Genomic DNA, 25,946 nt, shown 5'->3' with positions numbered 1-25,946 from the left:
CATATGGCTGATGAATTATCTTGCATTATTCAAGGTGGGATAATTAGTTGTTACTGTTTAATAATAGGCTAAATACAGATAGGTTTACTGGAATAGTACTGGGTGTAGGTAACTGGAAAGCCTTTAGTTATTTTAAAGTTCAGAAATCAGTGGATACAGAAACATTATCTTGTATCAGTGACTTGTTCTGCCTAGAAAGGCTTAAATATTGGGTTTGAACTCTGAATATGAGAGGAGTAGCATAGAAGAATCTTTAAAATGAGTCAGACTGGATGATTACTGTCACAGACACTTCAAAAATAAAAGGTGATGAATAGGTGGAAGCAAACTTTGGGGGAGGGAAGAAATTTCAAAACAAAACACTAACCAGCAAAAGACATGGAGAATTTTCCTATCTGCAGTTTTAAAGCATTAATGAATATTACAGAGAGGGAACAATGAGTGCAAAAAATGCTTAAAAAGTTAGCTTTTGCGTTCATGCCTTCTTACTGTTAATTTTGAAACTGTTTTTGGCAGTAGGATTTATCTTTAAATTTTAAAATATGGCAGGATGCTAAAGAAGGTAAAGAAAACGTTGTAAGGCACAAACAGCAAGGTGATCAGAGATTGTAATGACACATGCAGCTGAACTATCTGTTTTCATTTTTAGGTTATCTTTTAGTAAGAATGGAGTGGTTAGGATAGATGGTTTCTCCTCTCCTGATCAATACGATGATGAAGCACTGAGTTTATGGACACATGAAAACTATGAAGATGATGAGCTGGACCTAGAAACTTCAAAATACATTCTAGATATCATAGGTGATAAATTTTGTCAGTTAGTAACATCTGAGAAGACAGCCATGTCCTGGGTGAAGAAAGACGGTAAGGAAATGTCAAATGCCCTTAAGTGTTTACATTCATTGTGGGCCATTGCTTCCTTTCGAGTTGCTTCCTTCACTAAACTCTTGCGTTGGATTCTCCTCCGCTCTTTTATAAGAGGGTATGTCAGAAAAGGGCAGGTACCTTCCTCAGTGGGCCAGCCCATGGCCCCTCCCTGCACTGGGGGCTGTGCTGAGCCAAGACTGGGGGAGACAGGCTGCTCTTGGGATTGGCTCAGGCTGCCTCAGTTCCCAGCTTGGCTTCCAGCCAGAGTGGTCAGCTCCAAGCCAAGGCCTGCAGCGAGCCAGGTACCCATTCCAGCCAACAGACGTGTTTCTGACGTGTCTCCTTCCCAAAACAAAGGGGAATGATGTGACAGTGTGGGCCCCATGGAGCGTGTGCTAACACTGTTGCTCCCTCCCCACCAAAGCCACAATTAGTCCATCCTTCTGGCCCACAGCAGATGGGCACAGGCTGGAAATGGGCTGGCGGAAAAGCAGTACTAGCCAGCTCCCTAGGACAGGCACTTCCCTCCTGCCAGCTTGAACAATCCAGCTCATCAACCAGGTTGACTGCCCTTGAGATTAGATAAGTCCCACAGGCAGTCAGATGAAAACCCCATCTCTTTTCATGGCATGGAGTTAAAAGTATATGTTAAAAGAACTTCTTCATACTTGCAGCCTGCTCATGATGAGCGGGAATATTCTTTCTGTGTTAGTGGAGTGTGGTTTTTGGATGCTTGTAATTTCTTTATAGCACACTGATAGTAACATTGATGGGGATGTTGTGTAACACAGCTAACGGGGTAGGTGGTGATGATCTGTTTGTGAAGGATCCCTTTCGTCTCCCCACACCCAATTGCACGTGGGGGAAAATAACAAATGCTTCATCTATAAAGACTATTCATTCTGTGCTTTACATTTAAATTTCAGTCCTTTTATTCTGCTTATTTTGTATTTCAGCCAAAATTGCATGGAAGAGAGCAGTGAGAGGAGTCCGTGAGATGTGTGATGCATGTGAAGCCACATTATTTAACATCCACTGGGTCTGCCAAAAATGTGGATTTGTGGTCTGCCTAGATTGTTACAAGGCAAAGGAAAGAAAAAGTTCTAGAGGTCAGTTATTTATGAACTAGCATGTTGTATAGACTGTTAATTCTCATTTGCTGTAGAGCTGCTGATCCACTCGTGCAACTGCCTTTCTGTGAAGTGTTAAATTACTGCTTGTGTGTTTTGATTTCTCTAGGTCTTTTTTACCTCCTTTTTTGGTGGTAGATGTACATGTAGAATCTGTCATTCAGAAAGTAATTACTGTGAGGGCTATTTCAGGCTTTCATCCACTTTTCAGTCTTTCTGTGTCTTGGATTGCTTGTGCCTTAACACTCAAGGTTAGATCTTGTCCTTCGGCTTGCGCAAGTGGCTCTCTGTTACCACCTCCCTGCTTCCTGGTAACTCACAGCTGTTAAGACTTGCCATGATCTGAGTGCTTTGTGGAGGCCTCCCTTCAGAAGTACATGGTTTGTCATGTTGACTTAACAGCCTAGTTTTTAATTATAAAACAGAAAGAGATGGAGAAAAAATACTTCACATGCTATTTAAAATGGGTGTTAATGGAGGTTTCACAATCCAGCAGCCTCCGTGCATCCTCTGTTTAATTCTTGTTGTTAATTGGAAATGTCTCATTTGTAGTGGAGGATGAGAGGACTGACTTGCAAACCTGTGATTTCTGAGTGACCCAGCCTGGTTGCAGTGGAAAGGAGGAATGGCTTGCATGAGTGTGGTCCTTCAGCCCTCGGCTGTGACATTGGTGCTCAGGCTGCTTGTTGGAAAGGGCTGCCTTCCCCTGGGTGGCAGGCATTGTGCCCTGGCACAGTCCTGCGATCAAATGTTGTGCCAGGAGCTGATTCAACCGTAATTCTGTTTTGGAAAGCATTTCCATGTTTGTCATAGCAGCATAATGTCACAGATGTGCAATGTTAGTCAAATAAAGTTTAACTATTAGATGGCAAATCTTTGGTAAATGGAGAGAGTCATCCACTTAGTCCTTGGCTTGCAGGGTACTCTGCAGGTCTAGGATGTTCCCAGAGACTTCCATCAAAGCCTGACTTTTCTAGGGACCTGATGTCCATGTTAGGTCCCTGTTCTCCAACACTGAGAGCAGTCATTAATGCTTTAACACTGGAGGCTGCTTCAGCAGCTCTAAATGTCTTCTGTCTGTGGATGCTTGTATGTGCATCTATCTGATGTGGCTCGGGACAGGGGCTGAGCAGGATTTACCGTGGGAACATGCAGTCGGTTGTGCATGTTAACCAGCCAGGAAAATTTTAGTAAAATGTCTTCAAAGCTTAAAAAAGTAGTGTACAGAAGCAGGCTTCTTTTCAGCCTTCTAACAGGGCAGACTTTCTCCTTGCTGTTTATCCCATTACGTGCAAAGGCAGAAGTACGATAGCTTCCCTCCCTGTGGCTTCATTTCTAGTGGTGCTGTAGGATTTGCCTGAACCGTAGCTGTCCTTTGGCACTCTCTGACAAAGTTCAGAACCACCCACCCATCTCTATATAATAGTACTTTATGTTACTGCATTTTTCCTGGAACAGGTAGTTGTTTTTACAGTTGCTAAATGTTACAGAGAATACACTGGTTTCCCCTTGCTTCAGCAGGAATGTTAAGACATAAATGACTTCTCTCATTGCCTCATGAATGAATGAATGTGCGTCCATAGTTACCTTCAGACAGTTCATGGCACCTTCCAGTGGAATGCCATGTTATGGCATTTCACTGATTACATTAAGTAGACACATGTTATTTTGAGGGCTGATTTATGTTCTTTACCAGTTACATATTTCAAGATTTAAGGAGTTAGAAAACCTACAAAATGGTTAAGACGTCCAATATTTATGTGAGAAGAGTATTTGGTACATTGTGTGTGTGTTACAGTGTAAGAAAATAATGCTTTAAATGCTTCCTTTAGTGTACTCCTTAGTTTACATTGCTAGAGCTGAGCAAACTAGTAAAAAATATTTGAAGAGTCTCTTAAAACTCGCATCAGGGGATGGGTTACAAGACTGGGGACTGAGAGAGAAATTGCATTCCTGTTTCCGTCCCTGAATCAGATTGGTAACCAGTTGACTTGGCCAGACATTTTTTGCTCTCATTCTTCTTCTGTCCTGTCTTTAACACTTCATATTTTTCTGGAAGAGACAGTCTTCTTGAAACTTCCTATAAAGCCTCCGTCTCCTCACAGTTAGGTCCTTTCTGCTGCCACGGACAATTTTCAAGCAGACTTGTGGTTTCATCTTTGCTTTAATCTGACATAAATCCTTGATGAAACTTCCTTCTCCTTTTGGTGCATCTATATGGTTGGCCAAATCAGAGAATTGATTCAGTTAAAAGTTCCTCTTTCTGTCTTGTTTGGCGCGCTCTGGTTGAAGCCTTTCACTTGAGGCACAGATTGTGTCAAAGTAAATTAACCATACAATCACAGCCTAATTGCTTTTCTTTTCTGTGTTAGAATTCATCAAGGGAGTCTCACTGCCTCAGTGGCAGCTCTAAAGGATTTTGGCTTATGCTAAATTGGCAACTTGCTAAATGTAAATAAAGGGAATATACTTTAAAACTTTGAGGTTATTGGCAAGGATCTATTTTGGTATTGTTAAAACTTTATTCCTTCTCTTAGTGTGAAAAGTAGCTGCCACATACAAATCTTTGTCATACAGGATACCAGGAAAGAAGTTATGTGTTGGAAATGTATTCTTTCTGAAACGTGTTATCTCTGTCTGTACCACTGCAAGTAAATTTAAACAATTGGCAATGTTGTTTTGCAGATAAAGAGTTATATGCCTGGATGAAGTGTGTGAAGGGACAGCCTCATGATCACAAGCACCTGATGCCAACACAGATTATTCCAGGCTCTGGTAAGACTGCCTGCAAACAAGCAGGATATGTTTTTTCCCAGACTTTTCTGTGCAGAGACACCAAAGCTGTTTCTCGAAATTTCTCATCTTCCATTTTAAAACCTACAAATTATATCAAATCATTGCACAAAAGACAAGTGATTCTGGGCAGTTAACAGCAAGGGGAACAGATGATGAACAGAGAAAGAGTGCACCGACAGGTGTCTGAAGGGGTTTTGGGGACAGACAGTGAAGGAATTCAGGGATGTACTTAATAAATCTGACCTTGTCTGTTAAATTTTGGAATAGTACAGCTGAGGAGCACTATGTAGCAACAGATTTTAGGGGATTTGTTTTTCACAGTTTTCTGTCTTTCCTCCTGAAGAAAAGATTCATGTCTGCTTCTAGTTGGACATTTGATTGGGCAACTTAAACTCCTTCGCTGCATTTTGCTTGTGGTAAATGAAAAACTAGGCTGTAATCCTAAACTCAGCTAAACTCAAGAGTTTTTCTTACAGTCAAGTTTTTCCTTACCATCAAGAATTGTGGTTGGGTGTGGTGGTTGCTGTTAGTGTAACTTTACTCAGGAGCTCTGGCAGCGTTGATGGCAGAGCAGAGAACAGAAAACTCAGATGTGCCCTTAAACTTGTTAAGTAAATTTTCAAGTTATTTTAAGCTGAAAGTACAAACACAGTCATTATATTATGGGTTGTTGCATGTTAGCTCAGGTAGAAATGAAAGTTGGTTAGATTCCATAATAAATTCAAATTGTGACATTACCCAGAACAAGTTCCAGACTGAAACTGGTTTTAATTTTAAATTGTGAAGTGAACCACTCATCTGGAAGCAGCACAGTGAAATCTTGCCTTCATAACCTGTTTTATTCTTCTGTGTGTAGCCATTGCCAAACAGGTTTAAATTGCATGATGACATACTAATTTTTTTGTCAAGACGTGGCTCACTTCAGTCTGTAGTTTGACAGTTTTATTACATGAAGAAGTGATGTACCCATTGAACAATGAGGAGTAAATAATGAATGACTGGCTTGCTTGGTGTGTGCCAAGCAATGAGAATGTAGAGCAAAGGTTAGATTATTCAGAAGAGCAGTGTACAATTATTTAATTAAATGAGTTTTTCCATTTCTGCACAAGCTTTAGGGTAAACCAGACAGTCTTTTTGTAGTATTTTTGATTGTTACATTTAAGATTTTTAGTAATTCTTCTAAAAAAGTTTAGAGAAAGCATTTTATCATCACACACAGTGTGTGTATTGTAAAGACGGTCACAAAACGATGGGAGGGTTGCTGATGGTTTTCCTCTTGTCTTCTAGTTTTGACAGATCTTTTGGATGCCATGCACAATATTAGAGAAAAATTTGAAATTAAATCCCATTGTCAGTGTACCAGCAAGCAGAGCACACAAGCTGGCAAGCTCCCTGCAATGAATGGTGTGTCTCAGGTGAGTCTAAAATGGGCGTATACATGGCGTTTTTCCCAAGTGTTCTGATTCTTGTGGGTTTTTGTATTTGGATAGTACCAGTTGCATTTCAGTTTGCATATCCAATGGTTAAATGCAACCTTGTCTTTGAAATACGTTAAGGCAAAGTTTTAGACTTAAAAAATCAATTTATTCTTCACAGGTTTTGCAGAATGTCCTTAATCACAGTAATAAAATTTCTCTGTGCATGCCCGAGTCTCAGCAGCAGAATACTCCTCAAAAGTCCGAGACAAATGGTAATACAAGTCCAAGGAGTGATGTAAGCACAGACAGCAAGTTAACACCGCCTGAATCTCAGTCCCCACTACACTGGTTAGCTGATCTTGCAGAGCAGAAAGCCAGGGAAGAGAAGAAAGGTATGTGTTTGAAATTGCCACATCATGTCCAGGACTTTTGGGGGCACTGAATTAATTAGGAAAAATTCTCAAAATTTTCTGTTCCAAGGAAAAAAAACTGTCATGGTTTTTTCCACGTTAATTTTATTTTGAAAATGCAATGCTTGTCCTGGTGGCATCAGAGTCTCTTACCAGAAGAGCCACTAGTAGAATGTGGCAGTATTTCCAGCTACAGCATCTCTCATTTGTGACAGGTACTCACTCAGCTGCATGTCTGAGATGCTGAGGAAGACCTTTTCATGGTCACACTGTTTGGCTGCATTTTGAAGGATCTAGTTCATCCTCTGGTGTGTTTTCAGGTGAATAAAGTGCTAGTGCTGCAGTGTAATACTACCACTAAATGCAGGATTCTGGTGCTGTTCCTTTGTCTGCATTGTGATACCAGACTGTAATCTTGCAATGATTATTTTTATTTTAGAGAACAAAGAATGTCCTTCTGGAAAACATTCAAAGGAAGACAAGGACCAGGATAATTTGGAGTCCCAAAACTGTAAAAGCTCCCCTACTGCATCCCAGAACAATGAGCAGGGCTCAACCTTACGCGATTTACTAACTACAACAGCGGGCAAACTGCGTCTAGGTTCTACAGATGCTGGTATTGCTTTTGCCCCAGTTTACTCCACAGGAACAGCAGTAAGTGTTTACAAGACACATGGGTTTTACATCAGGATTTGGAAATCTCCAGAATTCGTTTTGTGGTTAGAGGAGTCTCATAGCTGTATTGCTTTAAATATTCATTTATAATTAAAAATACGTGTTCACACACACATTTGCATTCAGATTGGTTGGTGCATACTGCAAAGAAAATGTCTATGAAGTTAGGTAAAGCCTTAATCTGACAAAGTAAAGGAAGACTGCAGTATATTGAGTTTTGTAATAACTGTATACTTCTGACTTTTTCCATGTGAGAATGCATGTAGTGTTCTGCAAGGGAAGTAGGTCACTGCAAGCTTCTAATTGGTAACAGAATGTTGTCATTGTGCTGCGAAAGAAATGGCATTAACTTGCTTTGCCTTTACATTGTTTAACCATACATTTCTCTGTTGTCTAATAGAGTGGCAAGAGTGGAAGGACTATGCCAAACATTCTTGATGACATAATTGCTTCAGTGGTAGAAAACAAGATTCCACCAAACAAAGCACCAAAGATAAATATAAAATCTGAAATAAAAGAGGAGCCAAAGGATGATAAAAAATGCATTCAGGATGACTGCAGTAAACGATACAGTGACATTCAGTATTCCTGGATCTGTGATAAGCATGTTCTGTGGCTCAGAGACCATAAAAACAGCAACAACTGGAAGCTCTTCAAAGAGTGCTGGAAGCAAGGAAGGGTAGGTATTGAGATCTATAAAGTGACCTCGGTATGAACCTCAGGGGGAGTTGTGGTAAAGGACAGATTTGCCTAACTCAGTGTTTGAGAGTGTATTGTTAGCAGCGGGCAGAAGCTTGTCAGTTATAGCCCACATATGAGCCTCATGGAGTTTTTAACATCAGTTAACTGCTGATAATAAATGGGAAGTTACTGTTCCAGAGATGGACATTCCCGAAAGATGTGTGTATGACGTCTTGGGTGGGGGAAGCTCAGTGGGGCCAAGATATCTTCAGTATGTGATTCAGATGTATTTGTACTCCCGTTCAATTGAAGGAGGTGTTTACTTGCAAATGGATAAGTATCAATTTTTAACTTGATTTTATTATTTACAGCCTGTTTTAGTGTCTGGTATGCATAAGAAAATGAACTTCAGCCTGTGGAAAGCTGAGTCGATTAGTCTAGATTTTGGAAACCAGCAAGCTGATATCTTGAATTGCAAAGACAGTATTATTTCAAACACCAACGTCAAGGAGTTCTGGGATGGTTTTGAAGATGTTTCAAGTACGTTACTTTAAATGTATTATTCCATTGATTCTAAACGTGGTCAGTGTTAGAAACTGCAGTTAAAAATTTACTCTATGGATCTTGAAGCTTTGAAGAAGCTTTCAGTTAAAAAGAAAGCTCCAGGTAGTCTGTTTCCAGAGAATGTGATGGAAGCTTGCATTTTGTACCTTTGCAGAAATAAAGATGCAAATATACTAGTTAGGTCTAAGAAACTGAACAAATGTCATTGTTTCTCAGCTTAGTGATGTTGGTTTATATCATTCTTGAGTCTTGGAATTAGTTATCTTTTGTTGTATGGATGAAATGTTTATAGACAGGTTAAGAGTTCAGTTAGATATATTAGCTGAACAGAGCAAAACGTGCAGTACATTAGTTTTTTGTAATTTCTGTGTCACTTGCAGAACGACAGAAAATAAAAAATGGAGAAACAGCTCTACTAAAACTGAAAGATTGGCCTTCTGGTGAAGATTTCAAGGCTATGATGCCAGCAAGGTATTTGAGTATAACATTAGCTATTCTTAAGTCAGTCTCCATGTTGTGTTGGTTTTTTTCTCTCTCCATGTAAATGACACAAATTCCGTTACGTGCTTCATCCTTTTCTCTTCCAGATATGAAGACTTATTAAAAAGTTTACCCTTGCCTGAATATTGCAGTCCAGAAGGAAAACTGAACTTGGCTTCTCATCTGCCAGGATTTTTTGTCCGTCCAGATTTGGGACCGAGGCTATGCAGTGCATATGGTGAGTGGGCCCTAGTATGGTGAGTGTAGCGGCGAAAGTGTGGAGTATCACAGGTTACAGTGCTTGATAGGAAGCTGAGCTGGCTTGGAAGGTAATTGTGCAATGAATGCAGGAGAAATACTTGACTGACTTGCATATGAACAATACTTGCACCTCAGGCATGAGGCTTTATTTGCTTTTGCATTTCTTTCTCTCTTGTGCTGTTATAGTCCTCTGAAGCGTAGAAATGACTAATTGCTTTTATACAAAGGCAGAGCCTGTTTTCAATAATGCTGTATGACAAAATACTTCATGAAATATTACTGTGTTCAGAATTCTGACCATAAATACATCTCAGGATATTTCTCATAAGTGGTATTTGTATGCTGGATGCTCAAAAAGTGGTTAGAAAAGGTTATTTCCCTCAGACCTTGTCCAACTGCTTCTTCTTTCGCAAAAAAACATTCCGTTCTGGTTTACAAGCTGTTGTAATGGGACAAGAACTGAATTCTAATTTGTGACATGATGGCTTGATTTTTTTAAAAAAGCTCCCCAGATGTACTTTGGAATAAACATTCATGCTGGTGGTTGGGGCATGGGCATGAGAACTGCATTGTTAATGACGCTTTCATGTAATACTGCTGCAAGGCTTAGTGTTCTGAAATGGCCTTTTGACTTAAGCACATATGTTTTTACCTCTTAGAGATAGAATTGCGTTTTCTTGGGGATTTCTTTTGATTAAGAACTCTGCTTACAGTCAGGCCTAAAAGTGACACATTTGATTTGATGACTTTATGTGTTCACTGTACTTATATTCTGTCCTGACCAACCTGAAAGGTTGGAAAGGAACACAGTGGTCAGAAAATGTCTTCGATTATTGTGCTGAAATGGGTTTTGTTCTGACACAACTGTCATACAGGGACAGTTACTTGAGCTAAGAGATATCTCTTGATCTCTGTTCAAAAGTAACATTTTCTTGGTTAGCCAGTGAAACAAAAACATGTTGGTAGTTTGTGTATATCTCAGTATTTTCACGTTAAAGCATGACTCTGCATAAAATGCTTTTCTGTATTGATTAGTGTGCTTTGAGAAGTTTCTTCTCAGTCAGCTCTTGCACGTTTCTATTTGACGATGAACATGCAGTGCAACAAATCTGAATTTCATCTTGTAACACAGGTGTAGCTGCTACTAAAGACCATGATGTAGGAACCACAAATCTCCATATTGAAGTTTCTGATGTCGTGAACATCCTTGTTTATGTTGGCATAGCGAAAGGAAATGGAGTACTTTCCAAATCAGGTAAAGGGAAGCTGGTTGTAGGAGGTGTAGATGAACTGAATGATTTGCTGCTTGTAAGATTGCCACTGGTCTTCTGAAGCAGGTGAAAGATGTCCATAAGTACTTGTTTAAACCTGGGAGATTCTTTCGTGCCAGAATTTGCGCACATATTAATTCTGCGTAAAATACGCTACAGTTCATGAAATATGAAATATTTCAAACGGTTTTCACCTTTTCTGCCATTACCTGTAATTGATGTACACTTCCTTTGCTGGGGCTGGCAGACCTAACAAAAGTGCAGGACGAAGGATTTTCTCTAGAAACTCTGATAGTTCTAACAATTATGTCAGGGTGGTGTATTTGCCAAACCTTCTGTTTATTCTGCTCCCTCTGAATGCACTGCGTTTACTGTATTGAATTTGGACTGTAATGTAATTTTTTAGCACTGGAGAGCTTAAATTGGTGTATGCTAGTCGTCTCTGTGAGGTTTATTGTTTATCTGAAACAGTCTTTTACTGAAATAGTTTTGTTTCTTTCCCCTTATTCTTTTGTCTGCTTATTCCATAATCAGCAACTGTGGATTTCGAGTGTGACTAACAGATCTGCTGTAAAGTTTGTTGTCTTGTTTTGTTTCCACTTGCCTATGCACTGAGGTAATAGGAGCAAACCTTGAGCATAATGAGAGAGCTGTAGCTTCTTGAGCAGCTGCTGCAGAACACCATGCAAAACACTGCTTTTCCTGACTGCAGGAAAACGCCTTTTTCATCTTTCAGTTTTTTGGTGCCAACTCTGCTTGTTTATTTTGGGGAGAAAAACATGTCCTATCAAATTCAAGAAGTACAGGAAAGATTGGAAACTCAGTGTTGTTTTTAGAATATTTATGACATGTTCTAGTAACCAGTTGCAAACACCAAACAAAAAGGTCACCTGGGAGCTTCTGTTGTATTCAGCAAACTTCTGTCTGCTCAGTCTTACACAAGAAATTTGAAAAAGAGGTATTTTGTTTAAATTTTTGTCCTCTGTCTCATGTTTAATGAGCCTTCTTTGTTGCATCTTAGGAGTTCTGAAGAAGTTTGAAGAGGAAGATTTGGATGACCTTTTAAGGAAGCGGTTGAAAGACTCAAGTGAATTACCTGGTGCTTTATGGCACATTTATGCTGGCAAAGATGCTGACAAGATAAGGGAGTTTCTGCAAAAGGTTAGATTCATAATGTATATTTTATAAATATAATCCAAGTAGCTGGTAAATCAAAGAGGGGTGTCAAAGCCACAAATCTCACCCCTATGCTTAGGGAAAGGAGGAATGCACATAAAATCATAAATAAAATGTGCAACTTGATAGTTACTACGATTCTTAAAAGCTGCAGGTAGCCTGCAGACTCTGAAGGCTCAAACTCTGAAGGCTCAGGAGGGGATGGAGACCTCTCCTTATCCTTCTCTAATACAAAGGATCATTTGTAGGGTAATGTTTTTCTGTCACTGATCCATTCTTGCTTTATCAGATGCTGAAATAATTGTGAATTGTGCCATGCAGAAGACCCTGAACTTGTGACCCAGCAGCCACTGGTTTTCATAAGGACTCTGTCACGTTAGTTGTCTCAAAAAACGTGCCTTGACTCTTAGCAAAGGTGGAAGCAGTGTGGGGTACAGTGGTCCCCAAGGGCTACAAACACCTTCAGCATTAGCTGTAGTGCAGACCTTCCTTTGGCAGCATGTAGTGAGCAGTTAGAGCCACACCAGAACTTTTCAGGTTGTTACTTACCACGTAGGATGAGTATCTACCACTGGGCCGTTGGTAGTCATCAGGGACATTAAATTTAGAGATACTACCTTGAAAGCAATTTTCTGTGCCCTGTCTTCAGCATATGTTGGTATTCTGGAAGGCAGTCTTGGCAGGTGACCTAGACGTTGACAAAGTAACACTGAAGTGGTTTCTGGAAGAAAAGAAGTCTTTGCTGTCTTCTGCTGTGGGGGAAAAAGATCAGATGAATTTTAACTGGCTAAACCAAAGGGATCCACAAACAGGCTGGAGGCTAAGGGCTCTGCTGCAAGCAGGAAGAGCCTAAGAAATTTAGCAGTAAAGATTTTCTTGGACAATAAGGCAGTGTTTCAGTCCTAGGGCAGCTGTTCTCTAGCAACTCAAACGTTTGCTCTTTGGCAAGCTGAACCGTGGGGAAAAATGAGCACCAGTAAACAAAATACAGCTAATTCCAGGAGAATTAACACAGTGGAGCTTTTCTGTTCATTCAAAAAGTAGATGCTCATGACATAGATGGTGGGACTTCAGTTTGGAAAGAGACTTGTAAACAAAATCACGAATGCGAGGGCGTAGTTGGACAATGAGGGTTAGCATTTCTTCTCTCAGTAATTAACGAGTGTTGTGAAACTCTGGGAGCTGCAGGTTCAAAACAAGCACTTCAGATGCTGTGTGATAAAGTTTGTCATTTGCTGCCACAGCTTGTCATAGTATCCAGACTGAATTGGGGACCCCCTTGTATTGTTGGTGTGCTGCTATTTTGAAATACTGAATTGGAGATTAATTGATCACTAGACCTTGGGACCGCTTTGTCTCCTGAAAGATGGTAATACAGGAGAACAGTTGCAAGCTGTGTGTCACATAATTACACACATTTAATATCACTATGAATAAAAATGTATAGTTATTATGAAATAGTCTCTTCTTGAGTCATGACAGAACAATTGGATGTATGTGGGTTTTATCTTTAGCACTAGGATCGATTAATTAGCAATTGATGAAGGGTAATACCTATTCTGCTATGCTTAACTTGATGAGAAGTGGTTGTTGCAGATAAGCTTACCAGAGTCAGAAAGTAACTTTTTTAATGTGCATTTTATCCAATTTCAGTGATAGGATGGTAGGAAAATAACCTGTCAGGGAGTGGTTGGGATTGAGAAGTATCTTCTTGAGATCTTTTTCTCCAGCCTGGTGCTCAAGAGAGTTGCCTAGAGCAGGTTGACCAGGGCTGTGTGAGGTTTATTTTTTGCTGTTTTTCCTGAGCTGAGGTTGTGGTGTTGTGTGTCTGCCAAGACTGAAGGTTGTGTAAGCTTGAGCAGTTGCCAGTGTAGGGGCTCTGGAGGACAGATTTGATTTTCTTGGTGAAAGAAGTCACATGATGAGCACGTTGCTTATTAATTACTGTGCTGATTTCTTTAAAGCTGTTCATTTAGAAGAGGGAGTTCTGCAAATGTCTTCAGTTCAGTGGGACTTCACTGTTCCTTTGATGTTCTTTTGAACCCCTGACTAAAAGTCTGGTTTGGGTATTGGGAACACAGTGGTGTTGCTTCCTGAGTTAGGTATACACTTAAAAGGTTCAATTGCTTCTGAAAGTGACTTGGGAACTTTTCTCTGCTTACAGATAGCAAAAGAGCAAGGCTTAGAGGTTTTACCAGAGCATGATCCAATACGTGATCAGAGTTGGTACGTGAACAAAAAACTTCGCCAAAGACTTCTGGAAGAATACGGAGTCAAAACCTGTACGGTTATTCAGTTCCTTGGTGATGCGATCATTCTACCAGCAGGAGCACTTCATCAGGTAATGTTTCAAGGATTAAATAACTTTTTTTCAAAGACATATATACATCTGTTCTCGGAATTTATTTTCTTCCTGGTAGCTGTCAGTGTGTAGGAACGTGTAGTAAGGTACATGTGTGTGTATAGAGGACTAGGCAATACTAACATGCAGCAGCTTGAACACTTGAAATACCGTTACTCTTTTCCTTTAAAACAAAAAATGAGCAGACTATTATTAACTACTTCTTCCCCCTTTTGATTTTATTAGCAGACTTCTAAATAACTGAGTGTTATTTATGGTGAAGTTAGGTTACTGAGTTTTTCTTCTTCTAAACAAAGACTTAATCTAACCTTGGGGAGGCAGAGGGAGCAACCCAAGCAGATGCAAATACCTGGATGTCAACTGTCATTGGGTTTGTCTTCAGCTGTATGAGAATTGTAGAGACAGTTTGAGTGTAACAAGGTGTTTCTGTAACAGGATTTAGAGGTTGCTTTCCTGCTCCACGTTAGGCTCTTTTTTACACAGAAGGTATGTCAGTGACCAGGAGTCATGGGTGTTGCTTCAGCATTCCTTACCGTCAGCAAGTGATACCGCCTTTGCAGCAGCTGGGCTGATTCAATTCTTAGTTATGTAAGGAAAAGTACTGCCAGTAGGACAGTTCTGGAGAAACAACATGAATTTGTGTGGCAAGCTTTAGTCCTCTCCTAGCACAGAGGGTTTATTACTTCATTTTGTTTGATGGTTTGTTTTTTTCCTCACAATCTGCAAACTTCTTTTCCTTAATGAAAAGAAGAAGAAAACACAGTTGTTAGCCACAATTTTTAGGCAGATCTGGGCGTATTTATTTCTTTGCCCCATGAACCTGACTGTATTTCAGCAGGAAATGGAGCCTGCTTTCTTGCTGTCTTGACAGCTGTCAAGCTCCACTAAATAGGTAGCTGACTATCAAGGAATGAGGAGCATCCCCACCCTGCAGTAAGGGCTGTAAACCAGCTTGCTGTTAAAGATTTATCATTGATCTCCAGCCAGGTTCAAGTGAGGCCAGGCGTTCCTGGCAACGATGCTATTTGGTTTCTGATCTGCAGATCAGCTTCCAACCACCGCCTCTTCTGGGCAGAGAGGAAGCAATGGCTCACTCTGTCACTGTGGCCAGGACAGGAGGGTTTTCTCTGGGAGAAAAATGACCTGAGTTGTAGTGATGACAGGTGTTACGGCCCTGCTCTGTCTGCTGGCTGTGTCAGTTGCTGAGGCACTGAAATCAACAGGTACCTCTCCCAGACTGAACTCCTTGACATTCCAGTGAGTCTTCAGGTGGTTTCACATGATGGTATGTTAACCTGGGATGATCTATGTGTATCTGTTTTCTGTCAAAAGAAAGGAGGAGGGGGGAAAAAGGTTGTTTTAGGTCTTCTTTGCCTGTACGTTGTCTCCAGGGCTTGATGTTTGCTTCACTAAGGTAAAGGAACGCCTGGCATTGATGCTATTCTTAGCTCCTGCTAGGCTAAGGCAGTTAGGACTCCCAGAAGTGATAAGATTTGTATTGCATCCTCTGGTAACCTCACTCTGATCTCTCAAAACAAGAGAGATACCCTAGATACAGGAGTGAAAAGGAAACCCACAGCAAATAACAAACATGCTGGGAGATTTGTTTTATATAGAATGTGGCAGACTATAAAACCTGAAGTAGTGGGAATGTTCCAGGCTTCCCTGCAGTTGATTGCATCAAGGAACAAAAATGAGACCACCCTTATCTTTTTCTCCATGGCTTTAAACTCCAGATTGCTTTTGAAGTGGTAATGTTCTAGCTTCTGGCACTAAGGAGTTAATAACATGGTGTTTTTAAACCTTAGTGGGTGAAGCTGAGAACCTTTTCATCTTCAGTAAGAAGTTCCTGTGAATCTGCCACGTAGGAGGAAATGAAAGCATCATGTTCTTTCATGTACATGTATAGTACTCGCTGTATAGAGGTGCATAAATACTGACCTTAGGGATCAGCACCAACACTTCATATATTCAAAGCACATTTAAACACTTAAAAATAAGTCTGAACAAGAATACATACCAGGCAAAGTTGACATGTTGTGTTTCAGATTTACATGCACATCATGAATCTTTAATACTTACAACTAGAAGAGAGCTGATACTAAATTTGGCGGTAAATTACCATTTTTGTGTTTACATGCTCATCAGTAATGTGGAGCAGGGGAAATGGGGCTCAGGGATGGAGTTAGGGAACCCAGCTGCCTGTGGGCTCTGCATAGTGTAGCTCAGACATTTTCGTCCTGTAGCATTTCAGTTATTGTCACACTGCTGCTTCTGATGTGTTGGTCTAGAATTTTACTGCTCAAGCATGGAGGAGACTGTGTGTATTTCTTCTGTATATTATTCTTTTTTAACCTGCCTAGCTTCTATGAATTCATGTCTAGCTTTTAAAGTAACTTGGTTTTAATATTTTACCGTAGCATAAAGCGTTTCTCTTGCTTCCCAGGTTTCTCCCTCCTCCCTGTGTACTTGCAGTCACACCTCCCTGGTGATCATTTCAGTAGGCAAAGTCAAATTGTTCAGCGGTGGGTGGGAGGGGGAGCCTGTCCTCCGAGCTGTGTCGGTCGGAGCAGCCTTGTCAGTGCCTCTTGTGGAGGGAATAGCTCTTGTCGGGGGAAACCTGAAATAAATGCAGCGTTGGACTGCTCTCCTCTGCAGATGCTTCCCTGAGTGTGCCACCAGTGATGCACTGTAGGATTGGATCTCCTTCTTGGCTGCAGGAGTAGGGGAGCTCAGAGACATCCCGTGCTTTGCTAACGCCGGAGCCTTGTTCTCTCTCTGGTGCTTGTAATAGGGAGCCCATAGCTCTCCTTGGAAGCTCCTCCAGCTAAAGAAGGGGGCTTTTTGCTGTGCTTTTGAATGATTCACTCTTTCTGCTATGCTGCTCTGGATCATTGTGTATCACAGCTGTCCTCTAGGGATGCCTTCCCTGCTTTTAGTTTGGCAACTCCAAACTTGTCAGGCATTTTAGCAAGGAACGAAAAGCTGGAAATACTCGAGTCGGTGATTGAACTGGGTTGTTCAGGCTACATGCAAAACTTGTTCATAGTACAACAGGTTATTATAATGTTGTTTTTTATAGTGGTATTATCTTGATTTAACAGCAGGATTAGGTATTGTAAAATAACATGCAGGAGGTAACGCGACGTCCTGGCGATGTTACGATAAGGATGTAGGATAAAGGTCTGGGAGGTGCGTGTGCAGAGCTGCTGCGGGCAGGAAATGGCTGAGATCAGCGTAAGGATGGGTGGGAGACAGTGCAGGGAGGATGAGTGGCCCCCTTTCCCCTCCCCAGCCTGGGTCTGAGGGTTTCCCAGCACTCCAGCTGTCTCCTAGCCCTGCTGGAAAACCTCTGCTCGGCCTGGAGTGGGGCAAAGCTGTTCCCTTGATTGAGCTCTGGCACAGTGGTGAGAGTGCTGCAGTCCTCACCCCACAAACCTCAGGGGAACCGTTGCTATAAACATGTTTATTTTTATGTGTCATGCTGTCGTCTTGTATTATAAACATGATAACTAGAACTGCCTGCCTGTGGGCTGTCGGCAGGGCATGCCCATGTTGAGCACCTAGCCGGCCAGGTGAAGTCTGTTGCACTAAGGTGGGACCTGGAAGGATGGAGGTTTAAGGCACGGCCTGAGATCTGAGGGCAACAAATATTGCCCATTCTGGAATGGAGGGAAGGGAAAAACAAAAGCCTTGTCTCAGTGAGGAGAAAGTGAAAGAGTAAAGTGGGATTTGCATGGGGTGGAAATGAAAACAAAGGCAGGTAGAGACTTGAAATGGGTGAGAAGCCTGGGAGTGAAGAGAGGCCGGAGCTCCAGGGAATTCCCCGAGCGCTGGCACTTCTGCAGCTGTTTCCTCACTCCTGGCTTTCTGCCGCTTGCAAATTGTGTGGCATCAACAAACCGACTGCATCTCCAGAATTGTTTTTGTTTTGGTTAATTGGCAGGAGGGAACAGCACTGCCTTGTTTGTCCTTGACAGTAACAAGGCTGCTGACACCCCGCACACAGGGCTGGTGTTGAGCTGGGGGTTACCCTCTGGGATTTCAGCTCTAAACGGACAAGCTGCCTTCTAAAATCAGGCTCAGGCAGTGTTTGTGGAAAATAACTTTTGACTGAAGTGCTGTGTCCTCTCTTGTGTAGGCCCCAAAGGGGTTTTTTGCATGTTGGGTATTACAATGGACATTTCAGAGTGTCCTCTAGATTTGGCTAAGCCTGAGCTTAAAATACACAGATCTTGCTGAGGGAGCAGCACTGCTTGTTTGCCAGGGTGGCAAAGCTGCTCCCAGCCCAGGCCTTGTAAGTGTGCAGAATTGGTGTTGCACAACTTGGTGAGCAGTTGTTGGAGTCTGTGGAAATGAAGGTTTTGACATGGTAAAGCAGCATTGTGTGTAATGTGTGCAGGCTTAGGGGTGAGAACCTGTGTGGTTCTGAAAAACGACGAGGAGGAGTCGTCACAACCAGGAAGCAGGTTTTATTTTTCCCCTGCCCTCCGGGTACAGCCTGGGTGGCAGATGATGTCCCTTTCTCTCAGTAGTTACCTCTTACCAGTAAGAAGTGTTCAGAGAAGAAAACAAGGGCTTCCTTTCCCCACCCCCAAACCTGCCCCTTGATTGGCGCCAGCAGGTCGTGCAGGGCAGAGCAGGGGCTGCGGAGGGGGCTGGGGCACAGCGGCAGCGCACGCAGGGTGAGGAACAGGTCGGTGAGGGATGTGAAGAGCAAGGGCAGGTGCGCTTCCTTCAGGGCACCTTTTGCCGGGAAGGATCTTGGACCTGAGTCAAAAACGCTTAATTGCTGCCAACGTTAAATGTATCAAGGCTTTTATAATGTATAAAGGCCCTTTGGTCTGATCAGCTTGTGGTGTGAGAGATCTCAAGGCCTCTTTTCTCAGGTGTCTCTGCCAAAGAATAACCCCCAAATACTAATTATCAGTCTCTTGTTATTTTGGATAGGTGCAAAATTTTCACAGCTGCGTTCAAGTAACCGAAGACTTTGTGTCTCCAGAACATCTTGTACAGTCATTTCACTTAACGCAGGAGCTGAGGCTGTCAAAGGAAGAAATCAATTACGATGATAAACTGCAGGTAGGAAATGAATGGGGCTCTGAAAGCTATGGGGAGGGCCGGGCCGGGCTCATTGAAATGCAGAGCCCTGCCTGGAGCGACTTCCTCGCTGCCGTTCACACAGAATAACAATGAGCAGCCTGAATGCCAGGGTGGAAACGACTCTCCCTGGAGTTGCCAGTTTCATTTGTTTCACCTTAGGTTTTAAAGTGTGTAAAAAGGTGTTTCCTTTTGCCCTGCCTTAAGGTAGCCTTCCCTTATTTTTCTACCTACTAGGCTGAGGTCTCCGTCCTCAGTCTTAGGCCTTACTGAAATCTGTCCCGTGTTCTTTCAGGTTAAAAATATCTTATATCACGCAGTTAAAGAGATGGTGAGAGCTTTGAAGATTCACGAAGGTGAAATGGAAGATATGGATGAAAACTAAGCGTGCTCTGCTTCTTGGTGTTACCATCAAAGGGAGGTTGTTTTTTCTAATACGTGAACAGTCTGCACACTAATTTAAGCTTCACAAACCATCGGTGCCAAGAAAGCGTAGTCATCAATGTTTCCTTGTTAACAACACTGCGTGGTAGAGCTTCGTATCACAGCCACTGTGATTACACGTTAGACTTGCAAACAATTGAGCAGCGTTCTGCTGTCCTGTATTATAATGTACATGAAGTTTGTGAAATGTCAAAAGATTTAAGATGATGTATTTATTTTTGGAAAAAAACCCACAAAATTCTATGCTATATTGTTGATCAAATGTAAATGTGACTTGTACAGTTTGCTAAAATAATTCAGATATTTTTCACTACATTGAGACAGTTACTGTGAGAGTAGGACACAAACACCAGCTATTGCCTGCATTTGGGATCTTGCTGAGTCCGCACAGCAGTCATGTCATAATCTGAAAATTACTGCCAAATAATTGTAAACTTTGTAAAATATAAAGTATATAAAGTAGATATTAAATACAGACACTTCAGTATTTTATTGAAGCTATTCAGTGTACAATTAAACGTTTTCAAAAGGTGTAATTTATTTAAAAATTGTCTCATTTTGGTAAAATTTATGTGAACTTTTAAAGCTAAATATTAAACTTAATATGCTATGTAAATATATACATATATACATTCAATGATGTATTTTTTTAAAACATTGGCTTGCTTTAATTTGTTAAAAGTGCAAGTGTTACACATGCTTTGTACATTGAAGTTGAAAGGGGTTTTACATTTTCCATTAAAATGACTTTATCAAATGTCTTATCATGGTGTTTTGTGTGTGAGGGCCAGATCTGGCTGGGCCCGGGGCACCTCTGCCCTCCCCCTGCCCCAGGACTCCCAGGGCAGTGCTGGGTCACGGCTCAGGGGGCTGAGTGCAGGGCAGGCTTGCCTTAAGAACAAAACAACTTAAACATTGCTTACACTCTGATTTTAATAAGCCAACTCCTATTGTGCGTGAAGGGGGGGGAAGAAGCTTGTGTAGAACTTTTGTTTTGTAGCATTTTGGCTTGTTACAGTTCAAGTAATTGCACAAAAATAATGTGGGGTGTTTTTTAAGTATCAATTTGTGTGTAATAATGATAAACGTTAGACAGCTGAGCAGAATTCCAGCTCTTGGAGTTTGTTTGAACCATTAAACTGTACATGGATTTAAAGCATTGAAACTATTCAGATGCATAGATTTGATATCAAATGCTGGGTGCAGCTCATGACTTGTCCATAAGGGACAGTAGCTGGCCTGGTCACTGCTCCCACGCTGACAAAGTCTGATCAGGTTCTGGGACACCAAAAAACCCCAAATTAAATTATCATAAGAACTAGTGAACCGTGAAGGACGTTTCTGATTCCAGAAGTAAAGTTCTTGATTTAGTTGGCTTGAACACTTTGATTTTATTTGAAGTTGCAGCTAAGTGCATGGGAGCTGACATTGCTGTGCTTAGCAGCCAGTGCTGAGCTCCCTACCGTCCCACACAGCATCTGCCTCTGTGCCGCGTGTGGCACAGAACCTCAGCAGTGCCTCTGCTAAGCCTGACAATGTGACAACTGGACTTTAGTCACATGCATTTCTTTTCAAGTACAAGATCTGTACATGAGTGAATTTTAGTCGAGTCTTGAGTATTTCCTCCCCCCTTGACTTGTGTTTTGGTGAGGTGCTTTTAAGATTGATGCTGTTCCTTGAGGCTGCTGAAGTTTGCATTCCTGCTGCAGATGGTCAAATCCCACCCCCCTTTCCCCCTTGTTATTCTCCCTGCACAAAGAGCAGTTGTTTGGCTTGGGCTGTGGCTGCCATCACAGCTGGCTCCTTGTGCTGTACTGTCTTTGTAGTTGAATTGGAGGGAATGACTTGGTTTCCTTCCCATGGGTTAACTACCAGAAAGTGTCATGTTGCCATGTCTGACCTGGACAAAGCCTCCAGCTCCCTGCTTTATCTCTTCTCAAAGATGCTGGGGTGCTGTCCCGTGGGTGTTTACCCTGCAGGCAGCACCTGCTGTCTCTAGGAGGTCTGAACTCTGGTGGGGACTCTTGGGCCTTCCTCAGGTGGTAACTGAAGGAGTCACAGAACAGAGGCTGATGTGCATTTCCAAGTGTGACTATTAAAGTTCCTTCGTGACCTTTTTCGTGCTGCCTTTGCTGATGAATCCTGGAGCGTACAACGAAGTTGTGCGTCTGCAAAGACATGTGGGTGAAATGGATGGTCAAGCAGCACAAATCTCCCCAAAGAAGAGCCTGAGATGGATATGATTTTAAAACCAACAGTCTTGCTTTAGAGAGGCGAAACTGCTTGGCTGGAGCTGCAGTGCTGCACAGCATGAGGGTACGTATGTCTTTGCTGCTTTTGTAGCAACAATACATTGGTAAGTTGGTTTGAACTGCATAAGTAGCATTTCACTGCAGTCACTGTAGAGTGTAACTGTCCACTGGGTTTGTTTAGTGGAGTTTATCTATAGCAAATGTATATACCGGTTACAACAGATGGATCAGTTTAATATTTTGTAGTTTATGAGTGTATCTGGGGGATTTTCAGGGCACCTGATGCAAATTGCAGGTTGCTGTGGGACATGCTGGCCCTGCAGACAGGAGAGCCCCATCAGCTGCACACAACAACTGCAGTGCTTCCCAGTAGCCAAGGGGATGTGAAGAAGCCAAAAGTGAGTGAACAATGAGAATGTGGCACAAGCTGAGGGTGATAAGTGTAAAGTGTTTATTGCTGTCAACTTGAAAAGACTCTGCAAAGTCTCATGCTGTGTGTGTTCACAGAACACCAGGAGCTGTTTAAGGTAACAGCTACTCCAAGTACTACTAAAAGAGGATGAAAGTTCTGGGCTTTTTAAAGTATTTGGTGTACCAAATTCAGCTTATTCAGCATGTTAAGATTTCTGGCTCCATCAGAATGAAGCAGAACTGCCTGCTCCCCAGCAGGAGACAGAAGCAGACCGTGCCAGTGAGGCCGGCGGTTTCATAGCTGGGGTCTGACTGAAGAGGGATTTGGGGTAGTTACATTATTTTCAGGTTAAATTTTTCCCTCTCAACTTTTTCCATGTTCTGTGAGGCATTACTGGGCATATTTTTCCCATCCTTCTTTCCTAGAGACTCTTAAGGAGGTTTTCTGGTCTACAATGTCAACTACTTTTAATACAGCTAGAAGTATTCAGTGAGATCAGCCGAAGCTGTTTGAGTGCAGGAACACTGGTTTTTTGCCACCTTCTTGTTGAGGCTAAGCTCTGTCTCAGCCTGTTGTGCTCTCCATGAAACTCTTCTCCTTTTTCCTCTCCTTTGAAGGTTCACATCCCAAAGTCATCAAATCTGCAAGCGCTGATCTCCACAGCCCACTCCTTCCCTCGCCCCTTTCCAGCTCCTTGTCCACTGTACTGCTGCACAGTAAACGACTGTGGCAGTTTGCTTCCTGTTGGAACTATAGAAGTAACTAACGAAGAGTAAGTAATTAGCAAAGAAGCAGAACTGCAATGCGTGGCTGAGTGGCTGCCCGTAGGGTTTAGCTGAAGCAGAAGGTGCTGGATTGCTGAAATTACCAACAGCAAGCCCGTGGTCGCCATTAGCACAGGTTGGACGCGAGGGTTATATCAGTCTGATGTTAACGTCTATTTATTCTGCTCCTCCAGCTTCACGGAAGTTGCTCAGATCTGTGTGTGTAAAGCAGCCCCCCGTGTGATCAGCGCTTCGTTCTCATGCCCTCTGACCCTTTCGGTAGGTGGTGATTCTGTCCGTACCCTCTCCCGTGACATCCTGTCAGGCTCACTGCTGCTCTCACAGCTGACAGCCTGCCCTGCCCCGCACCCGAACTGGGAATTTCCCTTCCTTCCTCCTTCCACAGCCACCGTGGCCCTCTGCGGCTGCTTCCCCGAGCAGGATGTTTGTGCTCTCCCCCACATCCGCGCTGGAGCTGCCTCTGCCAGCACAGGGGCGAAGGCTTTGCTGTGCCTTCCCCTCCTGACCCCTGCGCTGCCTCGGGCAGCGGCAGCGCTGCCCTGAGCTCCCGCCTTCCAGCCCTGACTGCTGCTTTGTGAGCAGGAGACAGCCTTCCCTTCCCTGTCTTTGTGCTCCCGTGATGCCTGTGCCCCGGGAGCTTTCTCTGATCAGTGTTTCCTGCACGGCCCTTCCTTTCCATCTCAGCGGGACAGCCTCGAAACTGACCATGGCACCAACGCCTTTGCAGCATGCACAGACTAACCTCTGCACTTCATTCGGTTGTTCTGGAGGTTTGAAAAGGAAGTTACAATCTATATATAGCCAGTAGGAAAATCTTGCCTCACAGCAACTTGAAGACATGTTTTACCTGATGTGTTGAGTGCAAACAGTTGCATTTTAAACACATGCCCTTCTAAAGCAAAGTGGTGGACTGACGGATTTTCACTGCTCTGTTCCAAAGGAAACACTTCTGGTACCTTCCAGCCACACCAATACACGTTCGTGACACAGATGCCTGTTTCTTCTTCCAGTCCCTGGGCATGGGTCTTGTAGCTCTGTGCTTCCTTAGTGGAATTAAAGAGTAGGGTTTAGTAGCTTTGAGGCAGGAAATCCTGTATTTTCACAGCTCGCAGGATTTCATATTGTTTGATCTCAAGAATACCTTAACTCCTGCAGCAAATGGGCCTGAGGGAGCGCTTCAAATGATTTCAAGACAAAAAGCCTGGGTAAGTGTAGGTTACTTCTGGTAAAACAAACATAGGAGAGAAAGGAGGTGGAGGAAAAGGTAGCTGTAGCTCTGAGTCTTTAGGGAGCAATGAGCTGCTTTTCGTACACTTGGAAGTGCACGGGCCACATACTTGGGCAGAAAGGTCTGACACACACTGTCCGGGCTGTACCTGAGTTGTAGCGGCCACACCACCTCTCTGACTGCTGGGGAGCGCTTTCAATGATTCTGATTTTGAGGTTTTTTGTTTGTATTTTTAGTGCCAATTCGGAAAGGGATCTTATCAGCTGCTGTGACTGCACTTGCTTGCCCTCCAGTGAGTTTGCCAGCGAGCCTGCTTTCACACAGCCAGAGCAGAGCTTCCTGGTGGGAAGGGATCTCAACACTGGGATCCAGCCTTTCCTGAGCAAGGGAGCCTGAGTGAGCTGCAGTCCCTGCCACTGGAAGCAGGTCAACAGGAACCACAGATGGCTAAAGGGTGGCTGCTGACAGGAGAGTAGGTTGGAGTTCAAGGCCAGAGTTCCTGAAAATGCAGATGCTCCCAGAGGAAGAGGTCACAAGAGCCTCTCTTCCTTTTATATAAAACCAAAGTGTAAACCCCGCCACTTCCTGTGTTTTGCTTTTTGCTGTCGTTAGAAGTAGCAAGTGGCGGTGCAGTCTGCAGGTCGCGTTTTCAGGGGCCTCCGTGTCGCTTCCCAGTTGCCTGGCTTCGGTTTCTCTTCCTGTGGCTATACAGCCACAATAACCATTTAGTTTCCCAAAGCGTGTGTTGTCTCTGTCCAACAGGGACAATGGTTCTGTGTTCCATGACAAGAGTGGTTTCTGTGGGAAAGCGCAGTCTACCAACAGCAGCCAGTGTCCTGACACGTTTGAATTGGACCACAGCAGCGTTTAGGGCTCTCTGATGCCCTCTGGGCTGGGTCAGCCTTGCTGACAGCGGCCATGCTGGGCTGCGGCTCTGTGGTGCCACCGCGGTGCCGTGCCCCATGGCGGTCCTGTGCCCCATGGCGGTCCTGTGCCCTGTGGCAGTACCGTGCCCCATGGTGGTACACGCCCTGTGGGTGGTCCTGTGCCCCGTGGGTGGGTACCGTGCCCCGTGGGTGGGTAACGCGCCCCGTGGCGGTCCCGTGGCGCTCCGCCGGGGCGCAGCGGGGCGGCGGCGGCCGGCAGGGGGCGGCCGGGGGCCACCGGAGGCTTCGGGAGGCGGCTCCGCGGGACCCGCAGCGCGGGCCGCGGGAAGGGCGCGGGGCGGGAAACCCGGGCGGTGTCTCACCACGGCAGAACCCCAACCAGCTGCGAGGCAGCCACCGTGGGAAACCGCTTCACACTGTCAGAACTGAAACCGATTGCTGACAGACACTGGGGAAGAATTTCCTTAGTTACCACTAAGTAGCTACAACTCTTGTCCTCTAGTGGTGAGTGTGCTCTGTGCAGCCTTCCTGTAAATGCACCGTGTACCTGCCTAGCTCCCAATTCAGACCGAAGAATTAAAATGCTTCATCTTATTTCACACACTTAGCTTTTTCCCTGGAATGTAAATAATTTCATGAGGAGGAGTCATCATTGAGTGGATTCTTGGCTGCGGGGTGTTTTATAAGTGTCCCAGGGTGCTGCTGCAAGGGGTGAGTGACGCCGCCTGCTCCTACTCTGTAGGCGTC

At 43.3% G+C, this 25,946-nt stretch overlaps 1 protein-coding gene across 7 annotated transcripts in view; it reads left to right on the top strand.

The window, feature by feature from the left end:
• The window catches only part of JMJD1C (jumonji domain containing 1C), a 169,208-nt gene extending 148,816 nt beyond the window's left edge, over positions 1-20,392 (top strand). For all 7 annotated transcript variants that reach the window (XM_062000967.1, XM_062000966.1, XM_062000970.1 and 4 more), the window contains 15 exons: positions 650-864; positions 1,824-1,976; positions 4,683-4,772; positions 6,081-6,208; positions 6,390-6,603; positions 7,061-7,275; positions 7,697-7,975; positions 8,349-8,517; positions 8,922-9,012; positions 9,129-9,259; positions 10,415-10,537; positions 11,575-11,714; positions 13,894-14,070; positions 19,042-19,173; positions 19,487-20,392. In XM_062000967.1, coding sequence (XP_061856951.1) covers positions 650-864; positions 1,824-1,976; positions 4,683-4,772; positions 6,081-6,208; positions 6,390-6,603; positions 7,061-7,275; positions 7,697-7,975; positions 8,349-8,517; positions 8,922-9,012; positions 9,129-9,259; positions 10,415-10,537; positions 11,575-11,714; positions 13,894-14,070; positions 19,042-19,173; positions 19,487-19,576 — 2,347 coding nt within the window. In that variant the 3' untranslated portion in view covers positions 19,577-20,392. The remainder of the gene's footprint in view (positions 1-649; positions 865-1,823; positions 1,977-4,682; positions 4,773-6,080; positions 6,209-6,389; positions 6,604-7,060; positions 7,276-7,696; positions 7,976-8,348; positions 8,518-8,921; positions 9,013-9,128; positions 9,260-10,414; positions 10,538-11,574; positions 11,715-13,893; positions 14,071-19,041; positions 19,174-19,486) is intronic.
• Positions 20,393-25,946: the final 5,554 nt, after the last annotated feature.

The sequence above is a fragment of the Colius striatus genome, chromosome 8, assembly GCF_028858725.1.
Source record: "Colius striatus isolate bColStr4 chromosome 8, bColStr4.1.hap1, whole genome shotgun sequence".
Taxonomy (NCBI): Eukaryota; Metazoa; Chordata; class Aves; order Coliiformes; family Coliidae; genus Colius; species Colius striatus.
The sequence above is the reverse complement of the archived record's forward strand: the minus strand, read 5'-3'. Positions and strand labels throughout refer to the sequence as shown.